The sequence below is a fragment of the Apteryx mantelli genome, chromosome 14 (assembly GCF_036417845.1).
Source record: "Apteryx mantelli isolate bAptMan1 chromosome 14, bAptMan1.hap1, whole genome shotgun sequence".
Lineage (NCBI taxonomy): Eukaryota > Metazoa > Chordata > Aves > Apterygiformes > Apterygidae > Apteryx > Apteryx mantelli.
Window position 1 is genome coordinate 20,922,071 of NC_089991.1, and position 24,056 is coordinate 20,946,126.

The 24,056-nt window shown below is 40.5% G+C and overlaps 1 protein-coding gene across 1 annotated transcript in view; it reads left to right on the plus strand.

The window, feature by feature from the left end:
* Window positions 1–24,056, plus strand: part of CTNNA1 (catenin alpha 1) — a 119,979-nt gene that overhangs the window by 25,632 nt on the left and 70,291 nt on the right. Inside the window, exons 4-7 of the mRNA XM_067305168.1 lie at window positions 2,724–2,890; window positions 3,668–3,787; window positions 5,424–5,690; window positions 8,343–8,546. Coding sequence (XP_067161269.1) covers window positions 2,724–2,890; window positions 3,668–3,787; window positions 5,424–5,690; window positions 8,343–8,546 — 758 coding nt within the window. The remainder of the gene's footprint in view (window positions 1–2,723; window positions 2,891–3,667; window positions 3,788–5,423; window positions 5,691–8,342; window positions 8,547–24,056) is intronic.

The following is a 24,056-nucleotide window of genomic DNA, read 5'->3' on the forward strand; positions in this document are numbered from 1 at the left end:
CTTCTTTTCTTGACTCTGTTTTATCTTCTTTCCCTGTGCAATATCTGGTGAAAATCTAAGGTTATATTGGAAAAACAGATTATTCATATAAGAATTCATACCAGTTGCATAATCTGAGTCATACAGTCTGACCCTTTTGCATTGCAACTCGTGAAATTCTGCTGGCTAACTAACTTTGTTACCTCTGGTTCAAACATGAAAAGCTTATATTGGATCAAATCGGATCTCCTAATGCATGCACATAATGCAGTAGCTGCATACCCAAGCTGGGGCAGAGTTTCTTATTACTCTTGGTACCTTTGAATCTAGTTTAAGTAACCACTCTGCGTTGCTTTTTCTTTGTAAAAGAAGTCTGAAAACTAGTTTTCTTTGATTTGCAGAAAAATATATGCAACAATGTTAAATTTAATCTGCTGTTAGTTATGAAAAGCTGGTTATCTTTTAACACTTTGACAAGCTGTCTGAAACTTGCTGAATCTTTTAAAATCTCTCATTAAAATAAAAAAGGATAACTTTTTATTTCAGACTGGCTTGTAAGGTTGCAACTTAAGAGATGGAATGAAGTTTTTTTGTTGTTGTTGTTTTTTGTTTTTTGTTTTTTTAGCCTTGGTAGCAACTTTTAAGCTTCAAACAAAGTGAGTGGCCACCTCTGAGTTGTCTCGGACAGGAAAGTAATGAAAACAACGTTGCTCTACTTTAGAGGTTTAGGAAGTAAGAATTTCACATTTATTTAAATGAGGGAGGGAGCAGATGTCATGAACCTTGTCTCTGACATGTCTTAAATACTGCTATTGTTAATAGATTTTATAGCTTGTGGTGGTGAAATTAATTTTGCTATTGTTAGTCTCTTACAGAAGGAACGAGGAAAAGTCATGTCAATTATAACTTGAAGCTTATGGCTTTCATAATCTCCTTGCTGGTTGCAGGTATTCAGCATTGGAACAGATGCTCTTTCACCCATTTAGGAAGCTAAGGCTTCTAACACTTGTTAAACTAATGAGTCATGTTCCTCAAAAAGTTGTGTTAGGGAGAGCTTTAGTCTGATAGTTAGAGTTGGTCTATGCTTGTCCAGAAGCCTTTCTTTTACATGTCGCAGTGCTGAGGCAGCAAATTGTTTACCTTAATGTTATATGTCATTCGTCATAGTACTATTTTAAGATGATGGAGGGGTGTAGCACATGAGGGAGCATTTGAACAAAATTGAGTGTCTTGATGTAATTTCTTGGACAAACAAGCAACTGTGTTCGGGCTGTAGTCCTCTATGAAGATAGAGAACGTTTGGGTGCTAGAAACTCTTCCAGGGCGAGGTATTAATTACTTAATGGTAGGCATGTGAATGATTAATCTCTTGCTCATCAGTGGTAGATGATTTCTGAGCAGTTAAAGTACGCTTCCCAGACCAGGGATGTGTCATCCTGGACTACCTGGCCGTGGGAGTAGGCAAGCCATTGGCAGGATGATACTGCTGCTCATCTTGGGATTTAGGTGTAAATCCAGCCCAGCTCCATTTGCTAGTGGATTGCTGGGAGTTAGTGTCTGCCTCTGCTTGTGAAGTACTACTTGAGATTCTTTTCTTCTCATCTGTGAGACGTGTGCTATTTGTGTTCTGGCATTTGGCCATACAGACACTTTTTCATGCAGGTTTAGGAAGCCTCTGACACAGCAGTTTAGTCATAAAAGAGCTTTTGTGTGCTTTCTGGTCATCTCCACTTACCCACAAATCCTTGGCTTTGAGTACCTACCATTTTCTAAACTAAATCCTAGCTGTTCACCAAATGTTTCAGAAGTGCAAAGAAATCAAAGAACAATAATCTAGATTCCAAAACTTGTTGCTATGAAAGCAAAATGCTACTTCAGAAAGGGAAAATTTTCAGAATTTACTGCTCTGAATATATGCAGAAATGACTCGTAGGCTTTCTGAATGCCTTCTGGATGAACTTCTCTAATTGTGTAAAGGGGCCTTTGCCTTTCATAGCAAACTAATTGCATTGTTACCATGTGAAATCCAAATTCCCTCCTCCTCCTCCTACGGATGCTGATCCGCAGGCTATAAAATGTTCAAGTATTTTAGTAGACAATGCATTGCCTTGTATGCAAACTGCTGAGCTGTATAGCTGGTTTCTTTGTAGCCCTTCACACCTATAAAGGGAGGCAATCGGCATGAAATCTAGCCGGGTCACTGCTCGGAATTGTTTTGCTATCTGATGAATTTGTGGCACTTCCTTGTACGTCTGTAATACTTTCTCCTGTTTTTTACTTAACTTTTACACACACAAGAATCTAAACTTTCACTTAATTTTTGAAAGCATTGCAATCTTACATAGAGGGGAGTGAAATTTCTGCATAGTTGTATTTAAATAGTTATATGAAATAACTGGAGACTGCAGTCTTGCACGTGGTAGCTATGCCATGCTGTATTTGCCTCTCCAGAGGCAAATATGTCAGATATGATTCTGACATATTAAAATACCGTATAATTTGAAACAAAGACCAAAGTGTTAATTCAAAGTCGTCGTTGTTGTTGTTTTCCCCCTCAGCCCCGTCTCCCCAATTCCATGTGATAAAAATACTTAAAGGCAACTACATGTAATCTTAATTGCTTGGATGTATTTAGGCAAATGCGTTTTGTTTTCAAACCTGGATTGGCTTGTCCAGAAACCCTTAGAACCCCCTAAGAACTGATGTGAGACGTTAAAGTGTGCCAACCTTTTCCTCCTGCGCAGGTGACTTGATGAAGAGTGCTTCTGGGGAGTTTGCCGATGACCCCTGCTCTTCAGTGAAACGCGGGAACATGGTCCGAGCGGCCCGTGCCCTCCTCTCTGCCGTTACCCGATTGCTTATTTTGGCTGACATGGCAGATGTCTACAAGCTGCTCGTTCAACTTAAAGTAGTAAGTGTGGTTCTTATCCGTAACTCACTTTCCAGTGCCCAGCATGCTAAGCTTACTGTCAAGTGGTCTATGTTTTATGCATGTGTGCTGACCCCAGTATACATGCTGGCAGCAGCTCCCTTATGGAGCAGGGGGTTTTCTGCTGGCAGAATGTGCGTAACTGATGTTCATCAGTCATTTTTACACTGTCGGTTGCTTTTGACAGTGTTGCACTTTATTCTGAACTTTTAGTATTGAAGCTAAATGTATTATGATGTACTAACTGCATGCGGTAACCTGCTTTCTTAAAGAAGAAATTTGGTTTTCTTATTGGTACTTGCTTACAGCTGGTAGGTATGCCTAGTTGCTAGTAGAAATGAGTAGCTTCACTTGACTCAATAAAGCGGATGGGCAATATTTGAAGAAGCTTTTTTTATGAAGAGGAGGGCGAGCGATTAATACAGAATTTGCAGTGAAATGAGACTCTACTGGGCCCACTTAGCAGTGGAGATTTGAGGGATCTCCCCTGCCCCCTCGATGGCCACTGCCTCAGCTCCGTGAGGCCTCTGGGCTCGTTTGTGCTCTTTCAGACATGTGTAATTGGCTCTGGTAGCTGGTGAGTGCAAAGTAGTAGCGAAGCCTTAAGTACCATTAGCCTTTGAAGTGTATCTTTCCCAAACAATAAAAGGGAAGAGGGGAAGATTGCTTTCTGTCTGTTATAAAGTGTATTCTAAATTATTTTATCTGAACTGTAGACTGGATCACTTGGAAAAAATATATGAATGTATACTCTTTTAGGTGGAAGAAGGTATCTTGAAGTTAAGGAATGCTGGCACGGAACAGGATTTGGGTATACAATACAAAGCCCTCAAACCAGAAGTCGACAAACTTAATATAATGGCAGCCAAAAGACAACAGGTATAGTGATGGCAGCTCTTTGTTCTGTATATTGTTTCTTTTTTTTTCTTTTTCAAAATAAGAACGAGAGGTTGCCTTGCTGCTTGTTTTGGGGTACCAGTTGCTGCTAGTAACTTTTTTTTGATGAGTACTTTCTGTTGTGCTCAACAGTGTTTAGGAAATTGAACTAATCTTGTACTATAAGCAGAAAATCTGTTCAGTTGTAGTATGCTGCTTCTGATACAGTACGTTGTTAGTAAAAACACATTATTTATGCAGCACATGTAATGACAACACTGAGCAGCGTGGTTTTAGTACCTTAATGGGCTGCTGCTTCTGTAGAACTGCATCGGTGCATCTCCAAACTCGCGTTTCCGATTTTGAAGCGCTGTTGGTGTGGGTAAAGAATGAGCCATGGTGAGTACCTCGTGCTCTCACGGCTAGCCCACGCCGCTTTTATAGTTCATGCGGATGTGCTATACAGTCCGTTTAAGCAGGGAACAAAAGTCACTGCTGATGATAGAATTTCAGCTGTTTCTGAGAGAGTGCGTGCCACTGCAGCATGGCTGGTTAGTCTTGCACAGAAATGCCCATTTGAGAAGGGGTTTACAATCCTTTTTGTTAGGGGGTATGTGCTGTATTTGTATAGCTAGTGGTTAATCTTAAATTGCATGTAAAATTTGTTTTGTTCAACACCGCTGTTGTGACTCATTCTTCTGTAGGTAAGTTTTGAACAAAAAGCACAGGTGTGGGCAGTCTGATTTATCTGAAACAGTGGAATCCTTGTAGAGCTGCTTTTTTTTTCTTCTTCTTCTTCTTCTTTTTTGTTCTGCTGATCTGTATAAACTGAAACTGCGAATGTACCTCTGATGCTGCTTGTTTTTTGTGGATTCAACTTTGAAAATAAACAGGGTACATTTTTGAAAAGATTGCCTGTTGGTTATGTATCTAAAATCTGATGGCAGTAAGGTTGTGTTGGCAAGGCAATAAATGCTCTTAAACTGCTTGCGACTCCTGTTGTTGAATTGCTCCATATAGAATAAGTATATAGGTTTCTTACTAAATATCTCTGTGCCGGTTGCACAAATTAGTTGAATTAATCACTTGTGAAATGGAACCAATAGACTAATATGCCAATGGTTGTTAGTGATTGCCTTCTCCCACCACCACCCCCCAGTTAAATGACGCTTGTCACTTATATCTAGGCATCTTGAAGCATATTTTACAAAAGACAGTGACAACTTAGATTGATCCTGTGCTGCTTTTCATGTGTGTGACTTGATTTACAAAACCCAGTTGTCTCCAGAGGAAGCCTCGTGCATTTAGTCTAGTTGTTCATTTGATAGTTAAAAAACAGCTTGGTTTTTAAGTTATCTAAAAATGTAAAACAATGTTTTGAGGACTTGGCATTCCTTGTAACTCTATAGATGTAAACTTGAGGGTTTTTTTTTTTTTTTTTTTTTTAATCTTTAACTGTTGGATTCTGAAATTAGTTGAGCCCTTAAGAATAGGGATGTGGGAAAGTTCAAGGTTAAGTTAGATTTGAACATACTAAGCCAAGCACTCGCTCCTCTTTTGAGGCGATGGGGAGATAGCATATGGATACAAAATGTGGGAAAGGTTCTCAAATGCTTTTTCTCTTTAATTTTCCTAATAGGAACTGAAAGATGTGGGTCACCGTGATCAAATGGCAGCTGCCAGAGGAATTCTGCAGAAGAACGTTCCCATTCTTTACACGGCTTCGCAGGCCTGTCTGCAGCACCCTGATGTAGCCGCCTATAAGGCTAACAGGGACCTGATCTACAAGCAGCTGCAGCAGGCGGTCACTGGCATCTCCAATGCCGCTCAGGCGACTGCCTCCGATGATGCCGCTCAGCAGCAAGGCGGAGGTGGAGAACTGGCCTATGCCCTGAACAACTTTGATGTAAGTTTTGAACCTGTATGTAAAAAGTGATAACCCCCGGTTTCATTCACTCAATTTACTAGCAGCATCTGGCCTCTTTTTTTTAAATTACTACCTGAGAGATGATGTTCTTTCTACTAGAAAAAAACCCAAGTCCCAGGTGACTTAGGCTTTTGGTTTTAAAAAATATATCTTTTCCAAAATGGGACTGATAGAATACAGAAAGGAACAATGCTGTTCTCAAAGACTGAGAGCTGTCAAGTTAAACTAGCTCCAAAATAGCAGTTACTCTGCTCTTACATTAGGTGTAAGCCCTTGGTTTATTTGAAAATGATTATTCCGTAATGTATTCTGGTAGGTGACAGAAATGACTTATTAAAAGTGAATAATGCACTTGGAATTGTCCAAACTACCTATTGGGAGGAACACAAGGTGGGAAGCTAATGTGATCTTTGGTTGGGAATGAAGTCATTTCAAACAGATGTGTTGTACTGATCTGTCATATGCTTTATCTTACGTTCAGTAGGTTAGAGAGGATAGCTATACATTTTTAATGAGAATACTTTGCTTTTGAAGCAAGCTTTGTGTCTACCACTGATTCACTCTCTGGGTTTTAAACAACTTGGCACTAACTTACTTCTAAAACTTCATTTAACATAAACATTTTCTGAGTGAGGGTCTACTTTTGTTTTTGCCAAGTATTGTTCCCTCTCTCCTTTTTGTTCTTAAGACTCTAGGTCCCCTACGTTACTTTGTCTGCCATGTTTCTTGACTTCTTTTACCCTCTCCTTAGTGGAAAAATACTCTTGACTTCTCCCTGTGCCCCATCTGAAGTGTTTCTATATGAACTCCTAGGTAATAAGAGTATGGCGTGGTTACTTTGACTATGGTTTTCTTAAACTCCATTGGTTGTGTGTTCAGCTACATAAATTTTAAGAACAGGCATCTGGTTAACACTCCGAGGCTCAGAGGTTCAGGCAGGCAGTTTCTGTAACAGCACACAACATTGAGGCCTGGCTTTGGTGTTTAAACTTGAAGAAACAATTCAGTCCAAGCTCACACAGTGGCTAATGTAGCTCAAACCATTTATTCTGATTTCTAATATAGGGCCATATTTTACTATATGAACACTCTAATACGTGGCCAGAGGTGTTTGGGGGTTTTTTTGTTGTTGTTTTTTGCTTTGCGTTTTGTCTTTTTGAGTGTTGCTGTTCACATGGAGCTTTGGAGCTTTTCCCGTTACCCGTGAGGCTCCCTAGGAGCAGCGAGGCCCGTTTGGCAGGCCGGCCTGCGTGGACACCGGCCCATCGCTCGGGCTGCCTCTCCTTGCCCCAAGAGAGGGACAAAGCAGCCGTCTGGAGGTTTTCCGCAGATGTTATTCCTGCACCTCATCTCCTGTTACCATTCAAGCACTGTTGGGCTCTTGTAGGAGAGGTTCCCAGCGCCCTCCGCCACTCTCCCCGACACCCCAGTGTTTTTACTGCGATGGTCAAATATTAAATGGCTACTAGAAGATATGAAGATAGTCATTACCTCTGCATCTCTCTTTTTCATACAGTGCAGTTTTGGAGTTGTAGCATATTACTGCTGTATTGTCTTCATGGCAAAAATAAGGCGAATATTGGAATAATAATGCACTGTATTTTTAAACTGGCTGCAAATGCTGTGCAGTTCATTAGGGAGACTAATTGCTGTCTGGGAAGGGAAGCAGTGGCTGTGGCGTTAATGTGGAGTTAGCTGATATCCAGACTGACCCTGAAAACTGCTATTTCAAAAAGTTTGGGGCTTCTTTTATAAAGAGCTAGCAACATCCTCCCCCTCCCCTTAATGAGGGGGGACCCAAAACCTAAACAAACCACCAGACCTTGAAATGGCTAAATCGTTTTCCATGATAAATTGCAGAACCTGTTTAAATAAACCACGGGAAAATCCTCCCAAGGTGATGTATACTGCGCAGCTTCTTCCTGTAAAATTTTTGTGGGTGGTGTCATTGGCCCCTTGAAATTCCTCAGATTTGCTGATTCAGCCTTAACTCTCTCGGTATGAACTGTGTTTACTAATACACTCTGCTAAGATAAACCTGTGATGCTTTTCTGCCTTGAAGAAATTGATTTCTCTGCTATTTTAAACATTCGTGTTGATGTTTCATTTAAAATTTTTGAGAATACTGTTGTATTTACCTTCATAATTGCATAATGGTAAAGAGAAAGAAAGACTGGATAAACTAAGACAACAGAGCTCTATATATAGGGCTAATTTTGGATGTTTGTTTTTCCTGTTTTTTTTTTTTCTTCATGATGCAGTAATTACATTTGACAACTTAAATAGTTAAGGCATGTCCAGATTGACATAGAGTTAAGAAAGAGTTCCATACTTTGAACCTTATTTATGCTGGCACATTTGATTTTGCCATTCATGTAACGAGACTTCTTGTGGCCGAGTTTTGTTTAGCTGTCAAAAAAGCATAAGAAATGACTAGCAACTTAATTTGTTGGGAAACCTTTTGGTAATTTTACTAAACTGCTCACAAAAATCGCCCTCAGTGCCAAAATTGTGTTTTGTTCCCTTTTATGCCCAGTCAAGGGCTTGCTGTAAATGTTGGTCTTTTTGATGACCTAACAGTAGCTTACTTGTGAGTCCAGTTGCTAATTTCCAAAACCGTTATTTTACTAGAAACAAATTATTGTGGATCCGTCAACCTTCAGCGAAGAACGTTTTAGGCCTTCCCTGGAAGAGCGCCTGGAGAGCATCATTAGTGGAGCAGCCTTAATGGCTGATTCATCCTGCACGCGTGATGACCGGCGGGAACGTATCGTCGCCGAGTGTAATGCAGTGCGACAGGCCTTGCAGGATCTGCTTTCAGAATACATGGGGAACGTGAGTATCTTCTGTTCTGTTTGTTTAGTTTTTCTGTTTTTTAACTCCATGTGACTATCTAAAACGTGAAATCAAAGCTGTGTGTCTTGAAGCTGGTTTGTCCTGTTCCTCAACAGAATTGAACATTAACCTGTTGTTCCCAAAGGTTTGGCAGAAGGCCAACATGGAAGCAGGATCAAACATATTTAGACCATCCATGATACTTATCCTAAAACCAATCTCTGCTCTTCAGAGAAACTATTATCATCAAAATGAGTAACCCTTCAGTACTATGTTTCGTCTCTTAAATTTTGTATAGAAATTACATAGAATTATACAGTCTTTCTTTTCCCTCATTTTTTTATAACATAACTCGGCTATGGAAAATTACCACTTTTTCACTTCTTTTGGAACTTAGAAAGTTTAAATGCATGATCTTTTTTAGCTAAAGGCATAGATTTTCAGAATCAGGTTAATTGCTGCTGCTACTCCATTTGAACAAAGGTGGTGGACAAAGCTAGACCTTAAATATTTAATAAGAAATCCTGAAAACAGTTTGGCATAAATATTGGACTCAGAGCAGTTTTCTTCCAGTGTTTATGCAACCTATATTTAATATACATACCATATTCAAAGCTCGAGAGTGTTTCTACAGTTACAGTAAGTGTCATGCAAATGAGCCCCTGCATTTGAGGACACCATGATGCTGTATTGGACATCTTGTTTTTACCCTGTTGTCTCTTTATTCTTAGCCCGGTGGACTGTAACCTGAATAGGTTTTGCTGTGTTGAGAGATGAACTGGGATATCATAAGATTTAGAATATGCCTTTCAACTTAAATACTGTAAAAGTGGATAAATACCAGGTGGAAAGTCGCAGAAATGGCAACAACTTAGCAAAGCCAGCTAAATGGATTGCAGCACCATGGCAAGTGAAATGGGATAAAGAAATCTTAATGGGAGGAGGTGAAGTCTTATATAAACTTTTGAGCATATTCAAGGTAAAACTTAGCTCAGAAATACTGTCTTTAGACAGTAGGATTTATTCAGGAACATTGTGATGTTATGTACCCTCACCTTCAAAAATGTTATCTTTTGGCCAAAACTACTTCAACCTGAAGTAAAAATGGTCCAGAGGCTGCCCTGTGTGAATTAAGCTGGTGTAATTTAGAGACCAGAGGCATACAGTGAATTGTAGATGGGAAGAAAAATAAGAATTTCTGTTTACCAGTAAAAGATGGGGACAAAGTAAATGAACAGAACTGAAAGACAAGTCCTGTGTAACCTGCAGGCTGAGCTAGGTCCCTCATGTAGTCTTAACTGCTTGTGAAAGTAGCTTGCTTTCAGCACTGACATTACGTAGAATTTAAGACTGGCAGCCCAGAAGCAAACTACTAAGCTGTGTCCTTTAGAATTCCTTTCTGATCAGGGTGTTTTATTAGGATATGGTGCATCTATAATAATTGCTCAAACAAATGTGCTGCTGGATTGGATGAATCCCTATTAGCATGATCGAGAAGAAAACGTCTACCAAACGCTGATTAAAAATGTGGAAGAGGTAAATGCTCAGTCTTGCACATAAGAGACTTGCTTGGGTTTCTCTCATTGATAGTTGGTCAATACCTATGTGCGGTTTCAGGGCTTTGAATTCCTTTTGCCTAAATGCATATCTTACTCCTCTAGCTGTATACCACTGTCTCTGATATGCAAGCTAAAGTAATCACCCTGAGATGAAAATAATGTATTCCCTATGTTATCTCTTTTAACACATTGTGAAATTAGTGAAGCGTATTGAATTTTTAAAGTCACTGCTATGTTATGACTGTAGACAGTGTAGTTGGGAAAATGAGATTAGAAATTTGGTGAAATGGAGTGGAAAAAGCAATTGATAAATTATGGTGAAAATATGGGATGGTGTGTAAAAATCCATACCGAAGATGGAAGAATCTCAAAATGATTAAACTAAAGAATGAGTAATAGCCGGGGACCTAAATGGCGAAAAAGGATTGATATGTGTACAAGAAAAGTAGGGATGTGCTGACTTACAACAGTGGTAGAGGAAGCATTATATCATGTATATGTATGATATACCCACAGCTACAGAATCCAGCCATCTCCCGTTGTGCTTTTCTCCAGGCTCCCTTTGAAGAGGGAAATGAATCAGGCATTAAATCTGTTAATTGCACAGTACTTGCAGTGCATCATAAATCTCGTTCGAGTGCTAGAATAAGAGGTATTTATTGGCCAAGTGTAAAAACTCAAACAGAAGATTGGATGAGGAACGCGCTGAAAAGGTTGAAGCACTGGCATGTCTTGAGGCAGGTTCCTTCTTAGTTTTAAATGCCTTCTGTTCTGGTGGCTTCCTCTAGCTTGTGCGCGTGCGCTTGTTTGCTTGGTTGGTTGTTTTTTCCTCCAGATCTGTAGCAGAAGAAAGGCTCTTTCCAAGATAGTTTATAACTCAAAAATCTAGTGTTTTGGACCCATAGATTAACGATGTCTTTTGGCCTGTTCCTAAGGGACAGCATTGCGGGCTGTCTTACAACGTATGGTTGAAGCTTCTATCTGAACGCAGTTTTCAGTAACGAAGAAGCTGGATTATAGCATCTCTTGAGCCGTGCATCCGCTGGCATAGTGATGAAGCCTGTGATTGTATCGCTAAAAGGAGAGCACGAGTTGCTTGTTCAGTAGTTCATCACAAAATTTCATGTCCCCTTTTCTTAGATTCCTGTGCGTTTTATTCCCTTCCCCATCTGACATGCCTGTCTTACCACTTTCAAAACAGAAGAGTAGCCAGACTTGGTCAGACTAAATGATGTGAACTTCATCTACTGTTTTATTACCTAGTCTCTTGGTTTATAAGCCACAAGCAGAAAATAGGTTTTCTTTTTAAACCTGTGTTGCAGATCCCTCCCTGATTCAAACACCCAGTGTGAGTAGCTATATGGGAGTGATTTTATTACTTTGAGTAAGCTTTATTTTTATTGGTAGTGCTGAACGGCAGAACAAGCATGGGAAGGCCTAACAAAATTTATTATTGATCCTGACTAGCATTGTAAAAGCAGAGTAGTCCAAGGTCTTGAATCTGAGATCATCTGCCTAGAATGCAATAAACTGACCACATCAGTCACAGCAACGTTTGTACTATAACTTACTTATGGCAAGATTTAGATGCTTGTCTGATGCTGCATTCAGGCATGCTTGGTATGTATTTTATTAATTAAATGAAAAAATTTCAAAGCATATCTGAGTTTTGTTGGGCATTGATATTGGACTTTGTTCTCTCCTCTTCTCCTGTCTCAAAGGGTCAACTTAAATTATATTCATGATTAAGTTTAATCTAATAAAGAACTTACGAAAACTAGGGTCCCAAGTTCAGCAATATAACAAAATATAACAAAAACTGCCTTTTGTGTCTAACTTGGTAATGTTACGTAGGTAGACATTGACTCGTTACAATTTGCCCCAGAAAAAAATCCATGAAGTGGAATATTTTTGGACAATACTTCCGATTTATCCCAGTATTGCCTTCGCACAAGCAAATAGTATAATGCCTTTCTCAATATGGAGGGCAAATACAATTCTTGCTGACTTCTTTCATGTACTGTACCACTCAACTCCGCCTCCGTTTTATACGTGTGGCTTTCATTGCCGTTAAATAATCTAAACTAGTTGAAGCGGATGCATAAAAAAGAATAGTGGGCAGATAGAGCTGAAGTATTTCTGCATTTCTAAGTCAACGTACAGAATGGAGAGGTAACAAAATCCTATAAACTTTAAGTTCTGATACAGTGTGTGCTTTCGGGTGTAACTCTCCGTGGATGTTATTACTTTAGAACATGAACAGCTTGATGTTATCTGCTTTGTTAAACAGAATAAACATAGGAGATCATGGTTTTTGAGATTGGGGTTTAGCAGGTTAGAAAGCAGGCTGCAGGACGTGAGCTGGAAACTAAACCACGAGTTTTGAGTCTGCGCTCAGTTTGACTACGTTGAACTTGCAGAAGATATCAATTTGCTGCACTGGCTTATCTGATTGACAACCTAAGTCTGGAAAAAAAGGGCTTCCTTAAGCTTTTGAAAATCCATTTTATTACTTGATGCAAATGCCCTAAAGGATTGGGACAGTTGGGTTTCTTTCCATAAACGCTGTTTTGGAGGCATTCAACAGCAGTGATCAGAGGCATCCAGTTTTATTTAGTATGCAAAACAATGCGGAAAGAACTCTCATTTTAAGGTATGTTCTGTATCCTGGCAATTTCTAATGCCTGTAACCTAGCCCTTCATACACACAGAGGTACCTAAGACTTTGTACTGCCATAAACGTTGTCAAAAATTCTGGATTGGCTAATGTGGAATGCAAACCCAAAGCTCGTTTGTGTGCTACATGCTCTTGTACAATAAAATCCCTTGTTACTACATTTGGAAATAATAAATCATGTTACGTAAAGTGGCTTGACAGGTCCTATTTCAATGGGAATTTTAGTGCTTTCATATTAACATTCTGCCTGGGTCTGCGGCTGTCTGGATTGCATTAGAGGTGCTTGGCAGCAAATGGAGAGAAACCATTTGGGGCCAGCTTTAGAGCAGGCGGTCCAGGCACAGATTATTTCAACTAATTTTTCCAGTTTGTATCCCGTATTTAGCCTCAAGGGCTTGAGTACTGTGGTTGGGTGATTGGGGTGTGTATGTTTTTTTTTCTAGTACCAGTTTTTAATCTGATTTACAAGTTGCATAGCACGCCTCCAAGGTGAATGAAGCAGTTGAATCCAAAATACATTAAGCATCAGGATCTATTGTAATGTTAGTGGTACTGCACTGCCTGATAGGAGCTCTTGCATGCTGGACAGTGGTCTTGGCTCTCTGAATACCTGAAGTACATCTCAAAATTTCTATTTTTGGACTGGACAGTCTCATAATTTGCTAAATGCTTGGAGTTGTACTACTCTGAGCAAGTAAACTGGTTTTTAGATCTTGCTTGCTCTGGTTTGGTTTGCTTTCCTTTCCTAAGTTTCCTTGAGCATCTCCGTGGTGCTTGGAAACAAATGAGCAAGCAAGTGCTTAGGTTACGTCTTCCGTTTCTTTGGGGAGAAGTAATTCTGTATTCAGAACTACCAGCAAAGGGTGTTTTTATTCCCGACACACACGTGAGACACAGCCCGGAGATGTGCTCTGAATTGCCCTATTAATACTGGTGACCCATAGCTTTGCATTCCCGTCAGGGAGCCCAGCGTGGAAAGGAACGCACGTAAATTTTCGCAGGACTGTTAAACTTATTTACAGCAAGTACCTATGTATTTGAAAGGGCTCTTGCACAGCCCTTTTAGTGAAAGCAACTGTTTCTTGGAAATATATGTGAATTAAAATGGCAGACTGATCTGTATTTATCTCTGCGCTGATTAAAAATTACTGGACAGGCGTTCTGCCTTCAGATAATCTGCCCTTCCTGTTCTAACACTGCGTTTCTGTCAGCTAGAGCTGCTCAGATACTGAAGTGAAGGACGTCGTGTGAAAGCCCGGGTGGGTTTTCCTGTCGTGGACTGTTCAGCAAAGAGAGCAACCCTGTGTTAAGCTAGGCACTAATTTTCGTAGATGTTATCAATTTGTCAAAGATACTGCTTTTAAAAACATTGAATTGCTGAAGTAATACAGTTTTTTTTTAAGTGGTTAATGCTTACAGGATGACATCCAGTAAATAATTCAGCATGCTTTGAATGAAGTCAAGTGAATGTTATTAGAATTTAAAACTGTATCAGTTGGGCATTTTGGAGCTGTAGAAACGAGCTGACAGGTTGCTTAGCCGCAGAACATCAGCCTGGCTTTGGACTTAGTGCGGGCATATTTTTAGAAGATATTCTGGGAAGTTTTATTTCTTCGGCAGTAACGCAAAGCCTATGGAAATAAATGGAAGCCAACCTGTGCAAAACTTCAGTGCCTTGTCAAGCATTGGGTTTAAAGCTTTGCAAACCTGCCTGTCATCCCAGCTGAGCACGTCTCAACGCGCAGCCAGAAATGCTGGTTTGGAGGCGACAAACCCAACTGTGATGACGAGGGCGCTCGGCCGCGGAGGGCAGGGAGAGCGACCCAGGAGCACCGAAGCAAATCTCGTCGGTCTGTTTGCCCTTCCTCACAGCCCGCGCTAAATCCTAGCGCAGCCTGCCTCGGCTGAGGGTAGGAATTCCTTTAAAGATGTAGCACGATCTGAAAGTCCCAAAATACTTTGCCAGGCCCAGGGCAGCCTTTTGGCTCTGCAGTGCCTTTATTAAAGAAGAGTATGGCCATCTTAATTCCCTCTTATGGAAACCCAGCAAAGCACAGCTCTCCCACCTGAAGTCTAGTTCAGGAATGGGCTTAGCAGTCTCCTTAAATCCTACATCACTTCTTAATACCTTTACCAGCATTTTTGTGCTGAACAAGAAGCAATAACTTTTAAACTAAATAGTTTGACAGTAGTTGGGATTTAGTCTAAAGCATCTTATAGCTGTGCTCTGTTTGAGTCTTTCCACACTTTCCATGATTTTGGTGCGGGTTCTTGCTACATTTCAAAGATCAAAGGTTGCTGCCCTCACTCGAAATGCTTACGTGATGAGTGTGAGCATGTGCGTAGCAGAAACAAACCCTCTAATGCTATCCTTAAACTTGAGAGTTGAATACTGTACGTGCCTTGTGCAGCAGTGAAGATTTCCATCCTACTAGGTCTCTCCTTCCCTCCCGCACGCCGTCTGTTTTTTTTTTTAATGATGAAACATCTATTTTTCATTTCTTGTTAGATGTATGGTGTCTAATGTTAACACCTATCTAATATTTTCTAATATTACGTTGCAAATCCAGACTTTTCTTTATAGCGGTAAAAGGGCGTTGAAGATTTGTGCAAGGAAGCCCTGAAATACTAAGCTGTGTGCACTTGTTGGTGAAATGACCTCTGGCATTTTGTGGCATTTTGTTGAGCTGCAAAATGCTTTACGTGAATATGTTAGAACATTGTGTATGGATTCTGCTTCAAAATGCTGTGTTTTGTGAGTTGATCTGTTACATTTCTAGCATTTGGTAGGAAAATGCTTGGACTTTGTGTGCTTACGTAAGGTCATTTAGTCAGCCCCTACCGAAACTGCGTTCGGTGATTCTTGAGTACTCTCTCAAAGCCAAAATCAAGGCTTACGGATGGAAGAGGGCACGTAAGTTTGCACGGTGGTTACTGATGCGTAGATAAACAGCGTTTTAGCCTCCAGCAGGATCATGCTCTCAGCTTGCAAAAGTATTACACACGCAACTTGGCTTTTTATCTCCCCCTTGTTGGAGGAAGGGGGTGGTGGAGTTATTACAGAGTTAGAACACTACAATTTTTGCATTGCAACAAATACTTGCAGCTGAAGTCCCAGTCCCCCCCCCCTTTTTTTTTCTTCCTCTTAGCCTTGATCTGATAGAAGCTTTGGATTAAATTCCAATCTTTCTGCAAGATGGGAAGGGGAAGATAATGAAGGGAGAGAATGAGGGTAGTGCTCGTCCCTGCACACTTGGCTCTTTGTTATCATCTGGTAATACTAATATGCCTCCCCCGTTATCTGGTGATATGTGAAACTGTTGAGCTCCATTTTTTTGCCTTCTAATAGCTCTTTAACTTTTTTTCCCCCTTTTAAGATCTCCTTGCAAGCAGTAGGAGTCTTGACTGGAACCCTGTTCTAGAGAGTGCATTTAACATCTAGACCACACTCTTGCTCTTCTTAACCTGTTTTATCCTGTTTCACTTACGTGCTCTGTAATGTTCCTCCTGTGCGCTGGAGCTGTAGGCCTCCTTTGTCGCAGGAAGGCAACCGAAGCAATGCACAATAATTAGCATTTGTGTCTTACTCAAGTAATGGCAGCCCTCTTAAATGGAAATGGAGGCAGAAGACTGACTTAATCCTCCTCTTGTCTGCAGGAAGGAGGAGGGTGAAGCTGTGTCTTGGAATACCATTCACATACAGGGGAAAACTTGGGCTGCTCCTGATCTGTGCAGGGATGTGTTTCTTCAGCACTTGTTTTCCCTGGGCTCTCATCAGTAGGGCTTTGCAGCCCGTCTCCTTTAGTTAAACAGCGTCTTTGCCTGTTGGAGAACGCTTACAGTGTTGGACCTCTACTTGTCCCACTAGAGCTTTAAGGAAGACTTGGAACGAGGGGAAATATAGATAAATGGGCAGAGGAGAAAAAGAGCAGTGAAAACTGCGTATATGCCAGAGTTCACAAATTTTCTGCTCAAAACTATTTGGAAAGACTTGCTTTGTGACTTTGGAAATTGTATATTTGAAAAGTCAAGGTTATTGCTGCTGAACTGATACTCTGAGAGGTTTCTTTAAAACAACAACAAAACCCTAAGTGCTCAGGCGTAGAACTTCCTCGCAGAAGCGTGCTAAAAGATGTGTTTTTGCTCTGTGCAAATTAATGTAAAAAAAAAGTTTTCCCTGGGCATCAGGTCACAGGGGGAAAAACAGGGCCTTTGCATTATTAGCTGTTGTCAGTGAAAAGGCAAAGTAACATCCATCTAAGCTTGCTTTCACAAATAGCTCTGCCTTTAATAAATTGAATGTATTTTTCTTGAACTTGTGTATGTCTCAGGTTGAAGTTAAATGTTGCGTGATGTGCAGCCGTTTGACTCATATTGCATGTATGTTAACCTTTGACTATCAAGACAAATGATTTTGCCATATATTGGGCGCTCTGCTGCTTCCATACGTGGCCAGGAAAAAAATCGCTTCTCTGCTCTGAACCTTTCTGTACGCTGTAGGCCTGAGGTCCTGTCATCTGTGTTTTACTGACTACAGTAATCTGAATTGATGTTATCAGTTACTTCATAAAACTTGTGGAAAGAATTTTCAAAATGAGGTCTGGTAGTTACTTGAAAAATGAAAAGGTTTTGAAACAAAAGGCTCTTTTTTTTTTAGGAATTGTTTCTCCAACTTGGTGGGTATAGTGTCATAAGAGTCACATATCTCTGCGGAGCAAAGGAAATTCTCAGAAGACATGGGAGTGTGCAGCGGAATAATTTTGAGGGAATTGAGTTACAGTTCTTGTGGATGCTAACAAGTTAGTTTTGGTATTTGCAGACCAATTTGTTCTGGTAGGCGAATGTGTTTGGACCCTAGGCGAGCATGCTTGGTGGGGAGCTCTTCTGGCCCTCTAGTCCTTCCTGCTTCTTCCTGGAGCCAGATTTTGATTTTTAGCTTGTCTTCGATCTACTTGATTTTATGGAATATATTTTGATCTCTTATTTAAAAGATGTACTCCTTAAAAATAAAAAAAAAAGTGCTGTTTATTGCCTTTGTGCTAAATTAACTGAATTTTGGACTAAGGCTCCCACCTGCCAGCAATGCAAGTACTTCTTTGTTTCATTTTTTTATAATGACAAATTTAAGATCTGACCAGGCAGTGTAAGGCTGTGCATAGAGGCAATTCAGGGGAGTGAACGCGTTTAATATTTTTAACTATACAAGAATTCAAATAACTCGGACATTGTTAGATTTTTCCTATGTTGTCTTGGTGTATGAATATAGTTACATCATCATTTATGTGTGTATGCCTTATGGTTTTAGGAGAAATATTAGGGAATGCTGGAGATCCTGAAGTATCTTCTTGTAACTTCTTCCAGACAGCTCTCATTTACGCACTTGAGATTTATCTGTATTTTGAAATTTATTTTCTCTCTGGATATCAACTTGTGACCATTCTCACTGACAGGTCTCAGATTCATTACAGAAGTAGTTGATTAGTAACACTGGTATACGATGCTTTAAAAAAAAAAAAAAAAAAAAAAGTTTCCTGAATAGGAAGATAATTCCGGGACTTACTTGTGATATGCATGGTCTGTCCTATATCTAAGTCAGAAAGACTTTGTTAGATGTTCCTCCTTTTCTAGTTTCCCAGAAGTTGAATTACAGCTGTGAATGGCAGTGATGGCCCCCCAAGTCATAATACTTCCTTTTATGTGATAGCCCCTGGTTTTTCAACCTGATACTGTACGTTGCTTTTAAGTATGCGTTAGTTTTATTCAAAACACTCTCTTCGATAGGAGTTGGACCATGCCACTTAAACCCTAGCCTTTAATTCTGCTCGTGTGGAGGCTGAGCAACTGCTTACCTTCTGTTGGCCTTATTAACAGCCCTTTGAAACCAGGTGACTTCTGTGTCCAGGTGGTTTGAATACCAGTTCTTTTTCTAAAGAGTTCATGTGTATGTCTTGCCCACCTCAACGGTCAACTTCTTCTGGCCCCTGCAAGGTCCAACAAATTTCCTGAGCCTGTTCCCGAGATCCTGCATATAGTTTTGTATTCCCCTGGTAACCTGTGGGCCTTTCTGGCTCTTTTCTCTACTGCATCTTTGAACCTTTACTTTGAGGACAACTTTTGAAAACTTTTGAACGGTCTTTATTGAGTCATCTAGGGGGAACAAGGTGACATGAGAGCTCTGATGTCAAGTACAAAATAGGACTGCAGCTACTTCATTTGATACTGTTCTCCTTAAATGCCAAACTGTGAATTTCCTAGAGGCAGAATGAGTTTTTTGGGCACCTCTCCAGGAGTCAAAAAAAAAAAAACCAAAACCCAATTCTAGAGGTCAGTGAACTGAAAAAAGACAAGAAATGAGAATTTAATGCAGAAATAACTGAAATGAAGGAAGAAAACCAAGTTCAAAGCTATTCTGCCTTGCACCTGAACGGCTGACCCTTTTGCAGCTAAATGGCCCGCAGCATGGTCACTTTGCTTTCTGTTGCATCTTTTAAATTAGACCAATAATTGAGGAGGACAGAGTCTTCATAAACTTAAAAGTTTATGGTCTTACACTGCGTACACAAATGCTGTTGAGTTTGACTGTAGAATCTACTACCAAAATGAAGGAGGAGATCAAAAGAGGGGTACATGCCCAGACCAAAATGGTGGTAACTGAGCAGTACATCTTCATAGCTTGATCCTACCCCATACACTATCACGAAGACATTATTCACGGATAACGTAAAACTGGCGATTTCGATGCTTGTCGCCAGCAAGCCAAGCTACTCGCAAATTTTTACCAGAACGAATTTTATAGTGGAAACATCTCCTGTTACTGTTAGGTGTTTGGAGAGCGTGTGTGTGTGGTTTCCCTCTGTAAATCACGGATTCTGCCAGATGACGTTTAGGAAATGTTTGTGAAAGAGCAAGACTCTATCATGTTGCCTATATACGGGAAGAAGGTCTGCTGTAATTTCTAATAGACAGATTATTTTATGCATTCTGTAGCCTTGCTCTGTGGCTTTGATTGTATTACCCACTTCTGTGTGGAGTGTATGTAAAGGAAAAGGTTGTTTTAGTACTAGACTCTGCTGAACCTTGTATTCAGTTAAAATTGTTTTTTGATGCAAGACTGAATTGAACAAACTGGGTTTTTCAGGGTGCTGCCAGCTTGAGTACATTTTATTTCCATATTTCTATGCACAGGACTGTATGTTTCTGTACGTGATTTTTATTTGTTTGGAATGGCTGTTTCTTTATTATCTACCTAATGATTTCTTTACCGGTAGTGCATGATACAGTAAAAACATGAGGTTCCTCTGCATCCCATATTGCTCTTTCCTTTGCTTCCCTATTTGGAACATTTATCTTGCAAACGATACTACTTTGCTGCTCCACCTCGCATGTACTGACAGCTCCCGAATGGTTTATTCCCCTTGACATTCATTTTCTCTCGAAGAAGGGCAGCCACTTTGTATGTGTCAAGCTTATACTCAAATTCTAAATACTTTAATGCTTCCTCATTATCTGCAACAGTGGCTGGCTAATTAGTTAGCTTAGTAAATAATGGCTTGATAGCGGCTCCGTAAAGCATGGCGTTCGGCATGTCACGCTGGAGGGCCTTTTTCATCCCACACGGTTCCTCGGCGAGTTGCTCGCTGCGGCGCTGAAGGTAAAAGGCGCTGATAGAAAAGCTCTTGTAACCGAAAGCCAATATCGTCGACCTGCCGGTCAGCGCCGCTTAATTCCTGTTCTAATTTCAAGCACTGTTGTTGTTTGGGGGGAAGCGAGGTTATCGTGTGTGGGAGGCAGAGGAGATGCTTGTCTTGTGCTTTTTGGTACTGGTAAGGCTGGAGGTGCTTGTTAACTAGTCCCTAGACAGCTGGGCTGCTTTTGATGTTATTTCCAGTTTGTAATGCCTTTTGCTTCCCGTCGAAGACAACTTCATATCCAATTTTCTTTGCTGTGTTGCAAGTTAAGGCTGCTGAATCCCTTTCTATAGGATGTATGTAAAAATGTCACAAACTGAAGCTATTTATATTCCTAATAATGAATACAGGATACATTAATTCTCGCTTTGAATGTCTTATGACTGTATCGGTAGGATTGTTTTATTATCTGTTTCTCCAAGCTGTCTTGCCAGGAGTTAGGTGGCTTTCTTCCCAGATTCATAATGCGTTCCCTTCCTCTTGGAAAGGGCATATGCTCTCTTGGCTCGCTCTTTTTAATTTGAGTTTTGCAGGGGTCTGTGTTGTTCCAATTTTAGTTGTTCTATTTCTAAAGCCATTCACATGCATGTAAAGTAAGAAATATTTTAGGGCTTTTACAATTACTTCAGGTCTAAGCTTGAGACGTGCTTTCCATATTTCTTGATGGATCTATTTGTTCGTGTAATTTACGGAGAAAGAACTTGAGATATCCTTTACATTAGGATACCAATTAACATAAACAGGGAAAATTAAGCATAAAAAGAGACTCTGCAAGAGTGCATTACTCACCAGCCCGAGCAGCTGGCTCGTGGATGCTGCAGGATTGTGTTTTGTCCCTCCCGTTTGGTATTCGGAGATGCTCCCCCATCCAGCCTTCCAGTCTGCTCTCTCCGTAGCTGCGCAAAGTGAGTCGAATTGACCTGTATCCAACTTTGTTTAACTAGTTGTCATTCAACAAAATTGGTTTTGTGAGGAAACAGCTGGAAGTATTGACAAAATATTATGCTGCCCTTCCTGAGCTTGTCGGTTGTTGTTCGAGAGCAGTTTGGATGTCGGATCCGGCCTCACCTGATTGCTATACAACCAGCAGTAATCCGGCCTGGTTTTCATCTGCACGTAGCAAAAGGGAACACTATATATTTAAAATTGGGCTGTTATCAGCAATTCAGTTCCTTCTGCGGGTTTTAAATAGACCCATACCTTAAGACTGCGAGGGGCCTATTGGCAGCAGAATGCACTTGGGGCGACCTCACCAATTTCACACTGTGCATTTTGTTTTGCTCTTTGTGTGGATTAAATGAGAGTTGGGGTTGAGTGTCCCCGTCCCTGAATAGCCCAGGGAGCGAGATCCAACCTGTTTGGGTTTTGTGCAGCCAGCCACAGCGGAGCAGCCTGCAGCGGATTGCCGGGGCAGCATGCCGAGTCCTTCCGGCAGAGACAGCCCAAGGAAAGGGCGGTAGGGGCAGGTGAAGGCAGGAGTCAAGCCTGCAAGCTCGCCGAAGGTTAAGCAGGACACTGGGACTCCTGAAGAGTAACCCCTTTGCATTTGGTGCTTGTTCATGATGTGAGATAGGAGGAGGGCAGAGGGTGCCTAAGCTGTGTCTGTCAGCTAGGGTAAGGGGGAAGCTTTGCAGATTTAACCGATTGCAAGCCAAAGCCCTGCAACTTGCTGCTCAGAGGACTCAACTAGAAAACTTCTTTGGATGACCGGTTACTCGTTTCAGTGATAGCAAGCCTTTTGGACCTCCAGTGTCATATTTCCTTAAAAAATACGACTTTAAAAACTTGTAGTTTGATAATGGCGTTCGTTCAAACTTTTAGTAGTTCCAAAGCTGCCTCCAGTCCTGAGGTCTGCAGCTGCTGAGCTCGGCTGAGCTTTTCTGGCGATCTGAACAAAGAACTTGGGGTGCTGAAACTTCATCCTTCATTCTAGTTTGACACGTTCAAACTAATAAGAACTACAAACCCCTTGTGTTTTGCTGAAGACTTCAGGGGTACTTGCTTTGTTAATGCTGTGTTAAAATCCTAACTTTGTCCCTGCGTGATCATGGTGACTTAACATAATCCAGGATAAGTTAGCAAATTTTAAAGCGTGTGTGGTTTAATGCAAACTAGTGTCGGTTTTAGAGTATGTTATATTGCCAATTTCAGTTTTGCAATATTTTTTGTATTGCTTACTGAAAAGAAGATGCAAATTGTGCAATTTTAATGATTTGATTCCAGTGTTGCCTAAAAGAAGACTAGCTCAGTTTGCTTACTGAAGTCTGTGAAGATACCTGAATCAAACTGCTAGTTGCCTGTGCAGTTAGAGCAGAATAGGAGTTTTGTGTGTGTTTACATATGTATATTCAACCTAGTTATTTAGTAACCGGATTCCTGTACAGCTTGGGATTGAAACTTAACACTTCATATTGTCTTCATTTGATAGTCATCAAGATGTTAACTGATTACAAACCAGACCCAGCATTTACCAAGAGATTAGGTGGCAATTCTGGAGCAATTTGTATGGTATTAGGAAGGTGTTCTAGGCTGGAGTAGCCCTGAACATTTTGGAGAGCTGCCAGTAAAGCCCAAAGATAGTGTGAAATCTGGAAGAAGAAAAACTTGTGTTCGTCTGATTTCCCATTTCTGTTAGGAATTAGACTCTCTCTGTGCAAGAGTAAAGCTGCGAATTACAGCGCTCATGCATGAGGAAGTATGACTGAGTATTGCTGGTGAAAAGACCAGAAATATGTGACTAATTTGAAATATCTGTTTCAAAGGCAGTAGAATGCTCTCGATAATAGATACAGGTAAAAATAGGTCTTTTTCATTTATAACTACATTACATAAAGGAAAAAAAAAACATACTTGTCAAAACATGAGAAACCAACATGTGTAATGGCCCTGGTAGAAGCTGTTTTAGTAATCGCTAAGGAATGATTTAATAATCACCAGGAAGTGATATCTGTATTTTTTTTACTCACTGCATACGTATGCGTGATTAAGTGTTTCAGAGGAATGAGGTTTGGGTTGTTTTGTTGTTGTTTACCTATCTCATTCTCTCTGGAGTGGATTCCTGGTATTTGTATGGCTCCCAGTCGATACCTGGCTGTTAGTGTCAGTAAGTATAGATTAAACTTTTTTCATCGACTATTACAGCATAGACTGAAGTCAGTGGAGTTTCAGGGAACAGAACGTAATTCATTGTGGCTGGGTTTCCATGAACCCTTGAAAGTCTTTTTTTTTTAAAGCTGGTGATCACTTACTAGTTTGCCTGATGAAGATTACTGTTTTTGAATAAATGGACATGGAAAACAGGTGTCAAAAACTTCCTATCTTGAGGATGCAACTTTGCTTTGGCTTATTCAAATGATAAAGTGCCCACTGAACTGAAAAAAAGCAGTCTGATAGTTTTGGCTCATTTGAATCTAGCATAAAATGTTTTCATGTGTGTCTGGACGCAATCTCACTGGCATGCTTTGTCAAATTAATCGTCGTCCAAAGACAGATGTAGATATGAAGGGGTAATATCCCTGAAATTTATCTGCGTGGTGCACTAGAGTGGTTCTCCACTTTGTCAGGGCTTTCCATTTGTCTGCAGTGT